The sequence below is a fragment of the Lagenorhynchus albirostris genome, unplaced genomic scaffold (genome assembly GCF_949774975.1).
Source record: "Lagenorhynchus albirostris unplaced genomic scaffold, mLagAlb1.1 scaffold_74, whole genome shotgun sequence".
Taxonomy (NCBI): Eukaryota; Metazoa; Chordata; class Mammalia; order Artiodactyla; family Delphinidae; genus Lagenorhynchus; species Lagenorhynchus albirostris.
In genome coordinates, this window is record NW_026783531.1 from 707,349 (window position 1) to 725,885 (window position 18,537).

The following is an 18,537-nucleotide window of genomic DNA, read 5'->3' on the forward strand; positions in this document are numbered from 1 at the left end:
CTAAAATTTTGTAGCAAATCCTTTTTCTCTCTAGCAAAGATTAATGTGAGAAATATTACACAGATCAGAGTGAATAATTATAGAGCAGTGATTCTCAACCAGGGTGATTTGGCACGTAGGTGACATTTGGTAGTGTCTGGAGACATTTTTGCTTGTCAGAATTGTATATGCTACTGGCATCTAGTGGACAGAGGCCAGAGATACTACAAACATCCAACAGTGTACAGGAAAGCCTCCGACAGCAAAGAATTATCCAGCCCAAAATGTTAATAGTGCTGCCTTTCTAGAGATATAAGGATCACTTAACACAAGTATTTAATGAGCATTTACTAGTTTGTATCTAATGCACCCCATATATAATCATGAAAGTATAAATCATAATGTCTTCCACAGTGAGATTACTTTAGTGTATGGAGGGAGTACTGATGTTATGTTTCATCATATATAAATTAGAATATTTGCCAAAGGATAAATGTTCTGAAAGAATACATATTTGTCTTCTTCTTTTGCTGGTGTCTTTTTTTGTAGAAATCTTGGTTGCAATTTACTCACAGAACTTAGATTTGGAAAGTTTCAGGCCTGGCATGGAATGCAGGTATTATACAAGTTGTAAGTGAAATAGAAGATGAATGCATGTAAAAAACACTGTGTAAAAAAATCATGCAGTTATTGGTTAACTGGTGTAAGCTCAGTATGAATTCTGGAAAGTATGTCTTGAGAGCAATTTATTTTCCTTTAAAATTAGAAAACTAAGGTACAAAGAGGCCAAGAGACTTGTTTAACTCATATATATGAAACACCCTGCTTTGCATATTACTGATCTTTGGTACAGGCAATAAAAGGCACCAAGCAAAAACACTAAAATTAGCATTGTCATGGAATCCAACCGATGCCTCTCCAGTATGCGAATGGTCCATGAAGTTCCACTTTTGAATTTAACTTTGATTCCTGCTCATTTGCAAAATTCCTAACTGCTTAAAATGTATGCAACACAGAGCTGCAAAGAACTAACTATAGCACCGAATTCTTCAGGGAGCAAAAGGTGTGGGTGCTTCTCCAACCATTATTAGCTCTTTTAAATGGTAAAGCAGAAAGAATTCCTGAACACCCACCACAGGCTCTCCCCAGCCACCCAGAACATTATTTTTCAAAAAGCATGTATCTCTGAAGTGAATTATCTGTGGTCAATAGGAACGTTTGTAGTATGGGAAAAGACATTGTTTGTGTTCAGCTATAGTGTGAAACATATGAAGAAAATACATTGCTATAGCCTAATTCAATGTACTTTCTTTGCTGACTGCTCTTCAATAAGAAGTGTGGGTTTTACAGCCCTTCAGCTCAAAAGTTCTGTGATTTCTCTTGACACAGGGAAATGATAGTGGGTACCTTCAATGGCCCGAAGTTGATTTTAGACTCGAGGAAAAGAGCTCTCCTACACCTGACTTTGGAAAAGACTCTCTTACCTGGCTTGTGGTTTAGAAATCCAGTTTCACACAGTTCACACATTTTGGGTTAATGAAGGTGTTGAGGCTGTGTCTGGAGCTGGATTAGCAATTCCTGCAGATGCCTATTTTTAGCGGCCTCCTTTCTTTCCCTTGTTACTTTGCTGATGCCTACCTTGGGGAGAGAGTATCAAGGGTCAGTTTTTCTTTTGCCAGCACACAGGGGAGCAGGCTTGTGGGACTCGAGAGACATTGTTCCAGCTAATGATTAAGAACTCTCCAGACAATAGGGGCTTCTTAGACAATGGGTGAATTTCCAGGATGTCCGGCCCCCTTCCGAGAAGGAGGGAGATAACAAAATGTAAAAAAGGTGTCTGTCAAAGACCAATCAGGCAGCTGGGGACAAGTTCCCTCTCTGGTCCGAGCCTAAGCCGGGACCAATCAGCAGGAGAACACAACCAAATCTATAATTTACATACGGGGAAGTGGGAACCTATAAAACTGACATATTGGCGCCCAAAAGGGTTCCTTCTTCGACCTCCTGCGTGAGGACCAAGGAACGCCGGTGCACCGGCCTTCAATAAACCTCTTGCGTTTTGCATCGACTTCCGACTCTTGTTGTTTCCTGGGCGAGTCGAAACTCCTAGGAGACCGCGCAGGTCTAACATTTGGGGGCTCGTCCGGGATTCCACTCGCCCCGGACCACAAGAACATCGGGAGTTGGAGGTACCAGGTAAGCTCGAGCTTGATTGTCTGTTTGTCCCTTGTTCTTTGTGGGCCATTATCGGAGGAAAGCCGTAAGAATCGGCTTATTATGGAATCTGTATCGGACCTCTGGCTAGGCAGACGTGCTAATAGCCGGCGTCCATGAGCCCTAGGGGACGCCCTGGTGGCTCATCTGGAAGGAGAGGCAAACTCTGTCTCCCCTTCACTCGGTTTCGGCAGTTCCCTTGGTGATAACTGCCATCTGAAGAAGTTTCGGTTTTGAAGCGAGCTCGCGGTGGCCCATGCGTGTATGTGTTTCGTGGAGTTTTAACTGTTTCTGTATTGTGGTCTATTCTTTTTCTCTGACGGACGACAATGGGACAAACTGTGACGACTCCTCTTTCCCTTACCCTAAGCCATTGGACCGAAGTTCGGGCCAGAGCCCATAATTTTTCGGTAGAGGTGAAGAAAGGAAAGTGGCAGACTTTGTGTGCCTCTGAATGGCCAACATTTCAGATAGGATGGCCCCCCGAAGGATCCTTTTTATTAGACAAGATTAAGCTGCTGAAGTCTAAGATATTTAATATAGATCCCCACGGACATCCAGACCAAGTACCATATGTCTTGGTCTGGGAAGATTTAATTCTCTCCCCACCTCCGTGGGTCCGGCCCTTTGTTTCCTCAACAGGTACGTCCGCGCACACATCAGCAGCGTCGGAGATATTAGCCTTAAAGAAAAACCCCAACACGGAAAAGCTACCTGACGCCCCGGATCCACCGAAGGCGATTTATCCTGACCCGCAGTCCGATTTGCTTCTTTTGGATTCCCCACCCCCTTATCCTCCGGCCCCAAATCCCCTACCACCTAGAGGACCCCCAGCTCCACTGCCCTCGGCACCAAGGGAACCATCCATGATGCAAGAAGAAAGGGGTCCCTCAGCGGGCACTAGGAGCCGGAGGGCTATCTCCCCGGACTCCACTGCCCTACCTCTTAGAGAGTATGGCCCCCCCGACGGCCAAGGGAATAGACCTCTCCAATATTGGCCCTTTTCCTCTGCAGATCTTTATAATTGGAAAATGCATAACCCAACTTTTTCCGAAAATCCACAGGCCCTTACCGCTTTAATAGAATCTCTTGTTTTCTCCCACCAGCCCACATGGGATGATTGTCAGCAGCTGCTCCAGACTCTCCTAACGACTGAGGAGAGGCAACGGGTTCTTTTAGAAGCCAGAAAAAATGTATTAGGCGCCAATGGGCAACCTACCCAGCTGCCTAACGAGATTGATGTTGGTTTCCCATTCGTCAGGCCAAACTGGGATTTCAATGCCCCGGAAGGTAGGGAGCGCCTGAAAATGTATCGCCAGGCTCTGGTGGCGGGTCTCCATGGAGCGGCCAGACGGCCCACTAATTTGGCTAAGGTAAGGGAAGTCACTCAGGGGCCCCAGGAATCTCCAACTGTGTTCCTGGAACGTTTAATGGAAGCCTTTAGACGCTTTACCCCTTATGATCCAACTTCGGAGGAACATAGGGCTACTATAGCAATGGCTTTCATTGATCAAGCGGCCCCTGATATTAGGAAGAAATTACAGAGGCTAGATGGCTTGCAGGGATTTTCGCTTCAGGAGTTAGTAAAAGAGGCAGATAAAGTATATAACAAAAGAGAAAGCAGAAAGAGCAGGCAGCCCGTGAAAGAAGACGAGATAAGAGACAAGAGAGGAATTTAAGTAAGATACTGGCCACTGTGGTTGGAGGAAGAAATATAGGGGATAGAAATGGGCAGGAAGGGCGAACGGCAGACAGCAGGCGACCATTAGACAAGGACCAATGTGCCTACTGTAAAGAAAAAGGACATTGGGCGAGAGAATGCCCTAAGAAAAAGAATGGAGGAAGGCCAACCAGAAACAAAATCTTAACATTGGAAGAAGAAGACTAGGAAAGTCAGGGCTCGAACCCTCTCCCCGAGCCCCGGGTAACTCTTAAAGTGGAGGGGGAACCTGTTCAATTTTTGGTAGATACCGGAGCCCAGCACTCCGTCCTTTTCCACTCAAAAGGTCCTATCTCAGCTAAAAGGTCATGGGTACAAGGAGCCACTGGGAATAAACAATATTCATGGACCACACGAAGGACAGTAGATCTTGGGATTGGACGAGTAACCCATTCATTTTTGATTATTCCGGAATGCCCCTATCCTTTGCTGGGAAGAGATTTACTCTCCAAAGTAGGGGCTCAAATCCACTTTCAGCCAGAAGGTCCCACCATAACTGATAATAAAGGAAGGTTACTTCAAATATTGCCTATGAAATTAGAAGATGAATATAAATTATACGAGCAGCCTTCATCCTCACGAGTTAATGTTACAGATTGGGTAACTCGGTTCCCTCAAGCCTGGGCAGAAACTGCCGGAATGGGGATGGCCAAAAATCGGCCCCTGGTGCTAGTGGAACTCAAGGCAACTGCCACCCCAATAACGGTCCGTCAATACCCCATGAGTAGAGAAGCCAAAGACGGTATCCGTCCCCATATACAGAGGCTACTAGACTTGGGCATCTTAATAAGATGTCAATCAGCATGGAACACCCCTCTCCTGCCGGTAAAGAAACCAGGAACAAATGATTATCGGCCGGTGCAGGATCTACGAGAGGTAAACAAACGGGTGGCAGACCTCCACCCCACAGTTCCAAACCCTTACAACCTCCTGAGCACTCTTCCACCTCAACATACGTGGTATACTGTTTTGGACCTTAAAGATGCTTTTTTCTGTTTAAGACTCTCTCCCCTGAGCCAACCCTACTTTGCCTTCGAATGGAAAGATCCAACATCGGGAATGTCTGGTCAGCCGACATGGACACGGCTACCTCAGGGATTTAAGAACTCCCCGACCATCTTTGATGAAGCCCTCCATCAGGATTTGGCATTATATAGAGAATCAAATCCCCAGGTAACATTACTCCAATACGTTGATGATATTTTATTAGCTGCTGAGACCCAAGAAGATTGTATCAAGGGTACTGAAAAACTGTTAACGGAACTTGGAACCCTGGGATATAGAGCCTCAGCCAAGAAAGCACAAATATGCCAACAACAGGTCAGTTACCTGGGGTATCTATTAAAAGGGGGGCAAAGATGGCTCACGGAGAGCAGAAAGGATACGGTGGCCCAAATTCCGGCTCCCAAAAACGCCAGGCAGGTTAGAGAATTTTTGGGGACGGCTGGATTCTGTAGACTATGGATTCCAGGGTTTGCTGAGCTGGCATCCCCATTGTACCCCCTAACCAAAAACAGCACTCCTTTCGTTTGGGGCGATAAGGAACAACGGGCTTTTGACCAAATCAAATGAGCTTTACTTTCAGCTCCAGCCCTAGGACTGCCAGATGTAACCAAACCTTTTCATTTATATGTGGCCGAAAATAAGGGCATTGCAAAAGGAGTATTGACTCAGAAATTGGGTCCCTGGAATCGCCCAGTTGCTTATTTGTCAAAAAAATTGGACCCTGTGGCATCAGGATGGCCCACCTGTTTAAAGATAATTGCTGCAGTGGCCGTTCTAGTCAAAGATGCTGACAAACTAACTTTAGGACAAAATCTAACGATAACAGCTCCTCATGCCCTGGAAAATGTAGTCCGTCAACCACCGGATAGGTGGCTAACTAATGCCAGGATGACCCATTACCAAACCCTGTTGCTAAACTCAGATCGCATCAAGTTTGCTCCAGCCACAGGACTCAATCCAGCCACCTTGCTACCTGATCCTGACTTGGAAGGCTCCACCATCATACATGATTGTCAGGAAGTACTGGCCGCAGCACACGGCAGTAGGCCAGATCTGATGGACCTGCCCCTCCCTGATGCTGATTTCACTTGGTTCACGGATGGGAGCAGTTTCCTGGAGGAAGGTAAGCGTCGAACTGGGGCAGCCGTGGTAGACGGAAAACAAGTCATATGGGCAGCGGCGCTACCACAAGGGACCTCAGCCCAACGAGCTGAATTAATTGCCCTGACGAGGGCATTAGAGATGGCAGAGAATAAAAAAGTAAACATCTACACAGACAGTAGATATGCGTTTGCTACCGCTCATATCCACGGTGCCATTTACCAACAGAGAGGGCTACTAACTTCAGGTGGCAAAGAAATTAAAAACAAAGACGAAATCGTGGCTTTGTTGACTGCACTCATGCTTCCTACTAAAGTCAGTATCATCCACTGCCCTGGACATCAAAAAGGAAATACCCCAATAATTAGGGGAAATAATATGGCTGACCAAGTGGCCCGAAAAATAGCATCGGGAGAAGTCATTTTAGGACTGTCAGATAAAGTTCCTGAAAAACCAGGCCGCGATGAAGAAATCATCCCGGCCACAACGAAAGGAACTTTGTCCCCTCAGCAAGCAGAATCCATGTTACAACAGATGCACAGATGGACACATTTGGGGACTAAAAATATGGTAGCCTTGTTACAAAAAGCCGGGTACGAAACCCCTGGAATGACAAAATTAGCTGAACAAATTGTGCAGGAATGCGTCCCATGTCAACAGGTAAATGCTCACAAAGGGAAACTTGAAACTGGAAAGAGACTCAGGGGGGACCGCCCAGGAACTTACTGGGAAGTGGACTTTACCGAAGTGCGTCCTGGAAGGTACGGTAATAAATACCTTTTAGTTTTTGTAGACACTTTTTCAGGATGGATAGAGGCTTTCCCAACAAAGAAAGAAACAGCTGCTGTAGTAGCCAAGAAGATTTTAGAAGAAATTTTTCCTCGATTTGGAGCACCAAAGGTAATAGGGTCTGATAATGGTCCAGCCTTCGTCGCCCAGGTAAGTCAGGATGTGGCCAGATATTTGGGGACTGATTGGAAATTACATTGTGCATATAGACCCCAGAGTTCAGGTCAGGTAGAAAGAATGAATAGAACTCTAAAAGAGACCCTAACCAAATTGTCCTTGGAGACTGGCGGTACAGATTGGACGGTGCTCCTTCCTTTAGCCGTGTTCCGGGTTAGGAATACACCTTCCCGGTACCATCTTACTCCTTTTGAGGTGCTATACGGGGCCCCACCTCCCCTTCTCACCTTAGGAGAAGAAATAAAACCAGACTGTCAAAATAACACTGACTTGTATGCTAGGCTATTGGGACTCCAACTGGTCCAAAAGGAGATATGGTCCCAACTCGCCGAGGCCTACCAACCGGGAACACCGGGAGAAACTCATCCTTTCCAAGTCGGGGACTCCGTATACGTCCGTCGGCATCGAACCCAGACGTTGGAACCTCGATGGAAAGGACCATACACCGTCCTCCTAACCACCCCAACGGCCATAAAAGTGGACGGCATCGCTGCCTGGATCCATGCTTCACACGTGAAAGCTGCACCAGCGGCGGCATCATCAGGATGGCAGGCCCAAAGAACCGACAACCCGCTCAAACTCAAGCTTCTACGAACCTAGGACTTATAATTTTGGTTTTACTGCCTTTATTGACTGTAAGTGATTTTAGCCCTCACCTCCCCCAACGTTTAACTTGGCAGGTAATTTCTCAGACTGGAGATGTAACCTGGTCCATTAGTCATACTGCACCCCCCTGGACCTGGTGGCCAGATCTTTTTCCTGATGTTTGTAAATTGGCTATAGGAGCACCTTATTGGGATACAGAAGATTCTCATGATATGAACACTGCCCCTTCCAAAGTTTCGGAAACTGGTTTGGGCCGGGTTGCAAAAATGCAGGCAAAAGAATGATGCTTGGTATCCTCACTTTCTACGTATGCCCCGGGTTCCACCGCCCTTGATCTCTGAATTATAAATGTGGTGGAACTGAAAACTTTTATTGCAAAAGCTGGGGATGTGAAACTACCGGGGATACTAATTGGAAACCCACCTCAACTTGGGATTTTATTACTGTAACGGCTAATTATTCTCATAATGAGGATACCGGACACCGGAGTAAATGTTCAGGATGGTGTCATCCCCTTAAAATTTCCTTTAGTAATCCCGGAAAAAGAGATGAAAAATGGATAAATGGTCATTCTTGGGGCGTTAGATTTTACATGAGGGGATATGATTTAGGAATATTAATGACCCTTAAGCTAAAGATTGAGACTCCTGCTCCTATATCAATAGGCCCAAATCCCGTACTTGGCCCCCCTTTGCTTCCCCCGGCCCCTTCAACTACGTCAACAAAGAATGAGACTAATGAAACCTCTGGATCCAAAGAACCCACAGTTAAGCCTGGGACTCCTCAGGATAGGATGCTTTCTTTGGTGCAGGCAGCCTTTACGGTCCTTAATGCTACAAACCCGGAGGCTACAAAATCATGTTGGCTCTGTTATGCTGCCCCTCCCCCTTATTATGATGCTATAGGATATAGTTCTGATTATACTAATGTCAGCTCCCCGGACCATTGTCGATGGAAACAGAAAGGGAACAGTAAATTAACTCTGTCTTCGGTTTCTGGAAATGGTACTTGTATAGGAACACCTCCCCAGTCCCATCGACACCTTTGTCATGATTTCAGCCTCCCTTCAGGCTCGGGATATCTTGTACCTCCCCAAGATGGATGGTGGGCATGTAACACGGGGCTCACCCCTTGTGTCTCTCTAGAGGTTCTCAACAATTCAGCTGATTTTTGTGTGCTAGTGCAATTAGTTCCTAGACTTATCTATCATTCAGATTCGTCCTTCTTAGATGAATACGAGGGAAAAACAAGAAGGAAGAGAGAACCTGTAACCTTCACATTGGCTGTCCTTCTAGGACTAGGAATATCTGCCGGGATAGGAACAGGAACCACAGCCCTCATACAACAACCCCAGTATTATGCAAGTTTAAGACAGGCTGTAGACATCGACCTTCGAGCATTAGAAAGTTCCATAACTCAACTAAAGGAATCACTCACCTCACTTTCAGAAATGGTGTTGCAGAATAGAAGAGGCCTAGATTTGCTGTTTCTTAAAGAAGGGGGATTATGCGCCGCTCTAAAAGAAGAATGTTGCTTTTATATTGATCATTCAGGAACCATTACCAAAACCATGGATAAACTAAGGGAACGCTTAGATAAAAGGCAAAGGGAGAGAGAAAACGAAAAAGGATGGTTTCAATCATGGTTTGATAAGTCCCCCTGGTTTACCACCTTAATCTCTACTCTGTTGGGACCTCTTATTGTTTTATTGTTGATTTTAACTTTTGGACCATGTGTTCTAAATCGCTTGATAGCATTTATTAGAGAACGTATCAGTACTGTACAAGTTCTAATGTTAAGACAACAGTACCAAAGTTTACGAACAGAAGGTTGAGATTCCATGATTGGAATCAATAGTCACAAGAAAAAGGGGGGAATGTGGGACTCGAGAGACATTGTTCCAGCTAATGATTAAGAACTCTCCAGACAATAGGGGCTTCTTAGACAATGGGTGAATTTCCAGGATGTCCGGCCCCCTTCCGAGAAGGAGGGAGATAACAAAATGTAAAAAAGGTGTCTGTCAAAGACCAATCAGGCAGCTGGGGACAAGTTCCCTCTCTGGTCCGAGCCTAAGCCGGGACCAATCAGCAGGAGAACACAACCAAATCTATAATTTACATACGGGGAAGTGGGAACCTATAAAACTGACATATTGGCGCCCAAAAGGGTTCCTTCTTCGACCTCCTGCGTGAGGACCAAGGAACGCCGGTGCACCGGCCTTCAATAAACCTCTTGCGTTTTGCATCGACTTCCGACTCTTGTTGTTTCCTGGGCGAGTTGAAACTCCTAGGAGACCGCGCAGGTCTAACAGGCTGATGGGGTCCCTTCACCAGGAGGTTTTAGTAGCGTCAATATAACGTCATAACCTCACCACCTTTCCTAAACATCCTATAACATCAAGACTTCCTTATAAGTATCAGAGTTTCACTATAGTTATGTAGGCAACACGGGAAAATACATTGTGGAAATAAAAAAATAAATCAATTAATCACAGTTTAAAAATTAATGAATTCATTCAGAAAACATTCACTGAGTGCCATGCCCACTGTGTGTCAGCACTGTCCTAAGTGCTGCGGATACAAACATGCATACGCCAGGGACTTTGTCCCCAAGAAGCTTTCATACTGGGAGGTGAAAGATGGATGTTGATAGGAAGACATATATGAGAGCCATTCTAGCATGTATGCAGCGGGGTAACAAGGTGAGGAAGGGGGGTGATGAAGTAGAAAATGGGTGGTAAGTTAGAAAAGATTTGTAATGGAAGAGGCAGGAACTTGTTCCTTTTGAATTTGTGTTCCTCTTAAATGACAGAAAAAGTTAGTGAAAGAATCAGAACTATCTGGTGTTGGAAATAAATTAGTACTGTACTCCTAAAACTCGTTCACAGTTACTTTAAAAAGATTGTCACAGTATAGTAAGTCTTTGTTTTGGGCTCTTTCTAGTAGACAAAGGTAATTTGCTTCAGGAAATATTTGCCATAGTGATATATAAACTTTATTGCATCTCTTTCCAAAGGCAAGCCGCCAAGGGAAGATGCCACCCTCGAGTTAAGTCATTTTACTACCTATTATGACATATTACTGGGGTGTTTATAAGTTACCTGTATTAAATAAGTTTGAAAAAGGGCCCCAGATGAGGTGGATTTATCATGAATACAATGAGGCTTCGGCTTCAGGGCTCCTCACTTGCATAGGTTCCTTCCAAGATATTGAGCGGGGTCCTAGCAATTTTTGTATTCATAACTTTGCATGTTTTTATTAGATAGGATTTCCCAAAGTCATGAGGTACAGGCCCCACAAAACCTTGATTCATCACCAGTTTTCAGGTAATTATAAGTCTGTAGGTTTCTAGAATCAAGCCTCTATGATATTGACAAACATCAGGTGAAGTAGTTAGCAGTGTGGTAGTCTATTTTAAATCCGAAATCTACCTCAAAGATGAGCCAAGAGCTTATTAATTAATAAAGTACCACTTTTTGACTGGTGGTAGTAATCATATCTCTTTCCGATAAAATCAGGAATGAAATATATATGGAAAACCAGCAGTGGTTGATAATCCTAAATGTTAACTTTACTTTTTTTTCTGACTATAAATTGTTTCTCCTTCATTCACCTATGCAGGTCCCGATTGATGATGTATTTTTAAAAATTCTTTTAGTCACTTCATTGGTTCTAACAATACAAGCTCCATGATTTTAGAAACTGAAGGACTCTACAATGTAGAAAGGCTATATAACTTAACCAGACAGAGCACATTCACATGCTTCCTTTTCTGTGGTACATCAATATTGTACCTAGAACATAAGCACTAAGAGACATTAAGAGGAAAATCAAAGCCTTATCCCTATTAAATTATTTACCCCGTTGTTGAGAATATCAATGAGGGAGGTGTGGCCACACTATGAAGGCAAATTGAGCTGCGGTCACAGAGCCGCCCTAATGCTCCCCCCGACAACTAGTATTGGTTTCCTTTAGATAGCTATGTACACACAAAAGCTGACACACTTCAGGGTGCTGTCATCACTTTTTGCTATGTACTAGAATCCTGGCAGCTTCTCAGATTTAGAAAGGCATAAACATTAAAAACAAAAATAACTTGGGTCTGCCCTTTGCCGTGATTCAGGGTGGCTGTTTTATTTGTAATAGTTCAAAATTTTGAGATTGTCACACCTAGAAACTACCATACTTTTCTTCTCCCAACTGCATCTTATTCTTCCCACCTGTAGTATTTTCTCCCATTCTATATGTTTATTCACTTTCCTGATAGTGTCCTTTGAAGGACAAACTTTTTAATTTTTATAAAATCCCATTTATCTATATTTCCTTTGATTGTTTGTGCTTCTGGTATCATATCTAAGAAACTATTGTGTAATGCAAGGTCATAAAGATTTAGCCCTCTGTTTTCTTCTAAGAGTTTTATAGCTTTAGCTCTTACATTTGGATATTTGATCCATTTTCAGTTGATTTTCATATATGGTGTGAAGTGTAGGAGTCCAGCTTCATTATTTTGTGTGTGGATGTACTGTTGTCCCAGCATTATTTGAAAAGACTGTTCTTTCCACATTGAATTGTTTTGGCACGCTTGTTGAAAATCAATAGACCATACATATGAGAGTTTATTTGTATACTGCCAATTGTGTTCCATTGATTTACATGTCTGTTCTTATTCCAGTACCACACTGTGATTGCAGTAGTTTTGAACTGAGTTTTGAAACCAGGATGTGTGAGTCCTCCCACTTGTTCTTTACCAACATTGTTTTGGTTATTCCGTTTCCTTGAATTGCCATATGAATTTTAGAATTAGCTTGGCAGTTTCTGTAAAGAACTCAGCTGGGATTTTGATAGGAATTGCAATGAAACCATAGGTCGATTTGGGAAGTAATGACATTTAAATAAGATTATCTTCCAGTCCATGAATCCAGTATGCCTTTATATTTATTTAGATCTTCTTCAATTTCTTTCAACAGTTTTGTACATTTCACAGTGAATCTTGCCCTTACTTGGTTAAATTTTACCCTAAGTATTTTACTTGTTTTGATGCTGTTACACATGGAATTGTTTTCTTAATTTCATTTTTGGATTACTCATTGCTGGTGTGTAGAAATAATATTGATCTTATATCCTACAACCTTGCTGAACTCATTTATTAATGCTAACAGTTATTTTCCTACATTCCCAGGAATATGTCTTGTGGTCTTCCAGTTTCCCAGGAATACATTGGAACATTTCAAAGTCTCCATGGACATATCATTCCTCAGCTTTTCTCTTTAAGCTTCTCGGTTGGGCTGTTTTTTGCCCCAAACTGTTATCCATTGCCTCATGCAACCGCCATGTTAAAATATTTGCTTGAAAATGTTTTCCAGAAATGCCACCTGAGGAGCGGCTTTTCTCACCAGACAGGTCTCGGTCAGGTCAAAGGAAAGCCTTGCAAGTGAGGTCTTCCAGGGGACCACCAGACATGTAAAACAATGACAGTTCTTTGGTAATGAGGCTTTGAAGGCCCTCCCAGTCCATGCTGCTCCTTCTGGTACCAGGGATGTGGGCTGTTTTTCCAAGGCTACCACTGGTATGGAGAGCAAAGGTCAAGAACAAGTTAAAGCAACACAGATCTCATTGTTTTTACTGAAATTAATCTGTTTTCCTTGAAGAAATTGCTCCCCCATGTGCTGCAAGCCTGTTGGTTAAATTTCCAGAGTTCAGAAGAAGTTGATTCTGATTTTTGCCAGTTTTGTTGTTGTTTTTGTTGTTATTGGTATTGTGGCTTCTATGGAGGGATGAATTTTCCGATGTCTTTCCTCCATCATTTTTACTGATTTTAGTGCAATATTTTTTAAAATCTCTAAAGTCTCAATGACCATAGGCTAATTAAATATTTATGATGGGAGATGATTAAGGAAAAAATAAATTAAAGAAGAAATAATAAATAAAAAGAGAAAATATAATTATCATAGAGGCTTTCCCAGATGGGTAGATGAAGTTTGAAATGGTATTTATATATTTAGTGCTCTCAAAAAGGTTCAAGTAACAGATGTATTAACACCCCCCCCTTTTTTTTCATTCAGGTTAAACACAGGCTTTAGCGTCAGAACTGAGTTCAAATTCCAGCTCTGCTTCTTACTAGCTTTATGACTTAGGACAAATTATGTAACTTCGCTGTGCCTCAGTTTCCTCATTTGTTCAATGGGGTAATATATCTATCACATAAGGTTACTGTGAGGATTAACTGTTAAATGCTGATCACAGATGCCTGGCAACCCAAAATATATTAGTTTTGATAATTATCTTTATAATATTGTGCACAAATATGCTAATAATTCTTGAGTAGTGTTAACCTAAAGTCAGATATTCTTTTCTTTCTTCCTGTTTCTGTTTTCTTTCCCCCCCGTATTTGTTGTAAAGAACTACGAAGAAAAAAAAAAGAAAGAAAGAACTAAGAAGAAAACGTATTCCAGCATTTTGGAATACAATTTTGTTCCCCACAATTAATTTGTTTATTTTATTGATATATAAACAAAATGTTATTTATTCAGCAAACATTTATTAAATGCCTGGTAAATATTAGCCACTATGTCAGGCACAGGAATAATAATGAGAATAATGTGTGGTCCCTGCTTTCAAGTTGCTGACAGTCTAGGAGACTGACAAGTAAACAGGTGATTACATACACAGTAACAAAGGGTATGACAAGGATGCACATGGAACTATGTGATGCGAGTATGGCTTTTACCAGTTCCTCTTGGATTTATCTCTGCTTCTTTGGCTCCAGAACCAAGGAATTAGTCCTATTTTTGTCTTTAACTGGGTAGTTTAAATCATGAAATTTTAAAAAACTTGTAGCGATGAAAGAAAAACCCCTTGAATTATGGAGGACATTAGAAATAGTACTTTTTTACAGAGCAAGAGCTTCCTACCAGCATAGTCACTTTTTTGGTTTTGAACCTGAAACGTTCTTTGGCATATTTTTTCTTTGCTAGCCACTTTTTTTCTAGTTTTTGTTTGTTTGTTTGTTTCTCTTTTCCACTTTATCATCTGGAGACCTGGGTCCTTCCCAATGAAAAAGTGTTTTACAGATTCTAAGGGTGATTTATAGGTAAAGACAGAAAATGATTTTTTTTAACCTTCAAGTTTCATACCAAAAAAAATGAATATAAGCTTTCATGGAAGTAAATGAAAATGTAGATAATTTTAATACCATTCCATTTTCCAGAATTCTCAATCGTAATCCTTTGACAACAGTTGAAGATTCTTATCTTTTTAAATTGCCAGCATTAAAATATTTGTAAGTATTGCAACAGTTTCATGGCTCATGAAATAATTTCTGCTCTTTTTTGCTTTCATCAAAGATTGAGTACTTTGGCTGAAATGTCATAATTTAGAGTTTAACTGGGTTATTGAAAATAAGAGTTATTGGCAAAGAAGAGGATTAAGAAAGAATATATATGGGTAAGACAGCCAGCAGAGAATGAGAACAGTGTTGAAGAACACATATAGTTATGGAAGATGTAGATGCATGTAGGAATATTATTTATCCCAGAAAGCAAAAAGGAATAAGGGGTACATTATTTTTTAAAAAGAGTGATCAAAGAGGTAGATGCAATTGAAAATGAGAAGTTCGGGTAATAAAAAATGATTCTGCTGTTCAGCACCAAGGTCATTCATTTGATGATGCAAATTTAAATTTCTTGAATAAGAGCTCTTTGGAATTATCATCTATGGCAAGTCAGAAGCCAAAATTGAAGTAATCACATGTTAAGTATCTTTTTAAGTTTAGGATTTTTGTCTTTGGGTTTTATATCAAGCATGTTTGGGCTTCTCCTTCGGAGACATGGGAAGAACACAAGTGTCACTTACAACAATTGAAAGCATCCTCATGATGACCCTTGAATTGGAAAAACTGTAAGTTGATTTTTCTGACATTTATTTTCACTCAATTTTTTTTTTTTAGTTTTCTTTTATTATTTTCTTAAGTCAGATTTATTTATAATTTTCATTTAACAAAATTCACTATTTTTAAATGTACAGTGTGATGTGTTTTGACAAACGTATAGTTCTGTAGCCACCACCACATTTGAGGTAAAGAAAACTTCTGCACTCCCAAAAGACCCCTTATGTCCCTTTCTAGTCAATCCATCCTCCTCCCACTACTACCCCTTGGCAACCACCAATCTGATTTTTGTCTGTATAATGTTGCCTTTTCCAGAATATCTAATAAATGAAATCATGTGGAATGTAGCTTTTTGTTTTTGGCTTTGTTCACTTAGCCAGTCTCTTTGGAAATTCATGTGTTTTGTTGCACCTGTCAGTATTTCATTCCTTTTTATTGCTAAGTAGTATTCTAGTTGTGTGGATACACATTTGTTTATGCATTCATTATTTGATGAACATTTGAGTTGTTTCTAGTTTTTTGGCTATTATAAACAAAGCCTCTGAAAACACTCACATGTGTGTGTGAACATATGTTTTTATTTCTTTGGGGTAAAATACATAAGTGTGGGATTGCTTTACCGTATGCTAAGTGCATATTTAACTTTTTAAGAAACTGCTAAACTTCTTTCTAAAGTGCCTGTGCCATTTTGCTTTCCCACTAGCAGTCTATGAGAGTTGCAGTTTCTCCACTTTGTCACCTGATCATTATATTTGTTTTTTTAAAAAATTTAGCCTTTCTAGTAGGTGTATAGTTCCATCTCGTGGTTTTTGCCACATTTTGCATTTCTGTAATAGCTGATGATGTTGAGTGTCTATTCATGTGCAAACATCTTTTTAAATGAAGTGTTTGTTAAAATACATTTTTAATTGGATATTTATATTGAGTTTTAAGAGTGCTTTATATAAAAAGCAATGGAAAAAGTCCTTTCTCTCAGATGTGTTTAGTAAATATCTTCTCCCAGATTATGACTTATCTTCATTGTATTAAAATGTCTCTGCAGACTAGAAGTTTTAAATGTTTGATGAACTCTAATTTAGCAATTTTTTTTCATATTTATTTAATTTATTTATTTGGTTGTGCTGGGTCTTAGTTGCAGCAGGTGGACTCCTTAGTTGTGGCTCATGGGCTTCTTAGCTGTGGCATGCGAACTCTTAGTTGCAGCATGCATGTGGGATCTAGTTCCCTGACCAGGGATCGAACCCGGGCTCCCTGCTTTGGGAACTTGGAGTCTTAACCACGAGGGAAGTCCCTTAGCAATTTTTCTTAGATGGTTTGTGCTTTTTTGTGTCTTATCTAAGAAATCTTTTTCTGAGACCCCATTGTGTAACCCAAAATCACAAAGATTTTCTCCTATGTTTTCTTCCGGAAGTTGTATAGTTCCATTTAGGTCTATGATTCATTTTGAGTTAATTTTCATATATGTTTTGAGGGAAGGGTCAAGTTTCTTTTTTTTGCCATTTAAAAAAAACTATTTATGTAGAACCCCATTATGACAGTTTATTACACAACTTACTGCACCTTAAATTGTGCCATCCCCCCTCCAGTATGGCAAGCTAATAGAAAGTTTCTGTTATGCCAAGGCTAGGTGAGGGGATTGCATGAGATTAGTATGCGGAAAGAACCCTGCATTTAGCAGTCTGTTCCAACCATCTTTGTCAGGTCAGCTGACAAATGAGTGTCTTCACCACACCATCACACATTGTTCACTGCTCTAGCCTCATCTTCTTCAGCCTCCAACAGCATCTACCACAATTGTGATCCCTCTCTTGTCACCTAGATGTCCTCCTCTCTGGATATTAAAAATTATTTCCTGGGGCTTCCCTGGTGGCGCAGTGGTTGAGAGTCCACCTGCTGATGCAGGAGGCGTGGGTTCGTGCCCCGGTCCGGGAAGATGCCACATGCCGCTGAGCGGCTGGACCCGTGAGCCATGGGCGCTGGGCCTGCACATCCGGAACCTGTGCTCTGCAACGGGAGAGGCCACAACAGTGAGAGGCCTGTGTACCGCAAAAAAAAAAAAAAAAAAAAAAAAAAAATTATTTCCCTATGTAACTACAATACTGTTAACACACAGTATTGAAGAAATTAAATTCCTGCACAATAATATTACCTAATAAATAGTTGCTGTTCAATTTTCCCCAAGTGTCTCTCTCATATAATATCATGTCTTTTAACAGCTTTTTGAGGTATAATTGACATACAGTAATCTGTGTTCACACACACACATACATACACACCATGAAGACATCACCAAAATCAAAATGTCCATCACCTCAGAAAGTTTCTTAACGTTTCTTCGTAATTATTGCTTCCCATCGTTCCTTGCCCTTTCCAATCGCCATGCAACCATTGATGTGCTTTCTGTTTTAATTTTCTAGAATTTTATGTAAATGAAATCATGCAATGTATACTTTTTTCTAACTGGCTTCTAAGCTTAGCATGATTATTTTAATCTTCATCCATATTTTTGTATTTATCAGTAATTCATTTCTGTTTGTTGTTGAATATTATTCCATTATACGGATGTACCCCAATTTATCTATTCACCATTGATGGACATGTGAATTGTTTCAGTCTTTGTCTATTACAGATAAAGTTGCTATGAATATTTGTGTACAAGTCTTTGTATGGATGTATACTTCCATTTCTCTTGTGTAAATACCTGCAAGTAGATTGGCTGGATCACTGGTAAGTGTATGTTTAAGTTTTTAAAAAATACCTATTTTCCGTAGTGGTTTGATCATTTTACATCTCTTACCAGCAGTGTATGAGAGTTGCATTTTCTTCACGTTGCAGCCAACACTTGCTATGCTCAATATTTTTTTTTTCAATATTTTTAATTTTAGATAGTTTAATAGGTTTGTAATTTTTTCTCACTCTAGCATCCCTAATGATTAATCTTGTCAAATATCTTTTCATATACTTATTTTCCATATGTATATCTTTGAATCTTTTATCTATATTTTTCTGGAGTTTTGAGAGTTCTTTATATATTCTTGAAATTAGTCCTTTATCCAATGTGT

At 41.0% G+C, this 18,537-nt stretch overlaps 1 protein-coding gene across 1 annotated transcript; it reads left to right on the forward strand.

Moving 5' to 3' along the window:
* The first annotated feature begins 625 nt into the window (after positions 1–625).
* LOC132514355 (uncharacterized) lies at positions 626–8,410 on the forward strand. The gene is given in 3 exon segments (XM_060138973.1): positions 626–635; positions 4,200–7,941; positions 7,973–8,410. Coding segments are annotated over 2 exon segments (3,396 nt in total). The 3' UTR covers positions 7,586–7,941; positions 7,973–8,410.
* Positions 8,411–18,537: the final 10,127 nt, after the last annotated feature.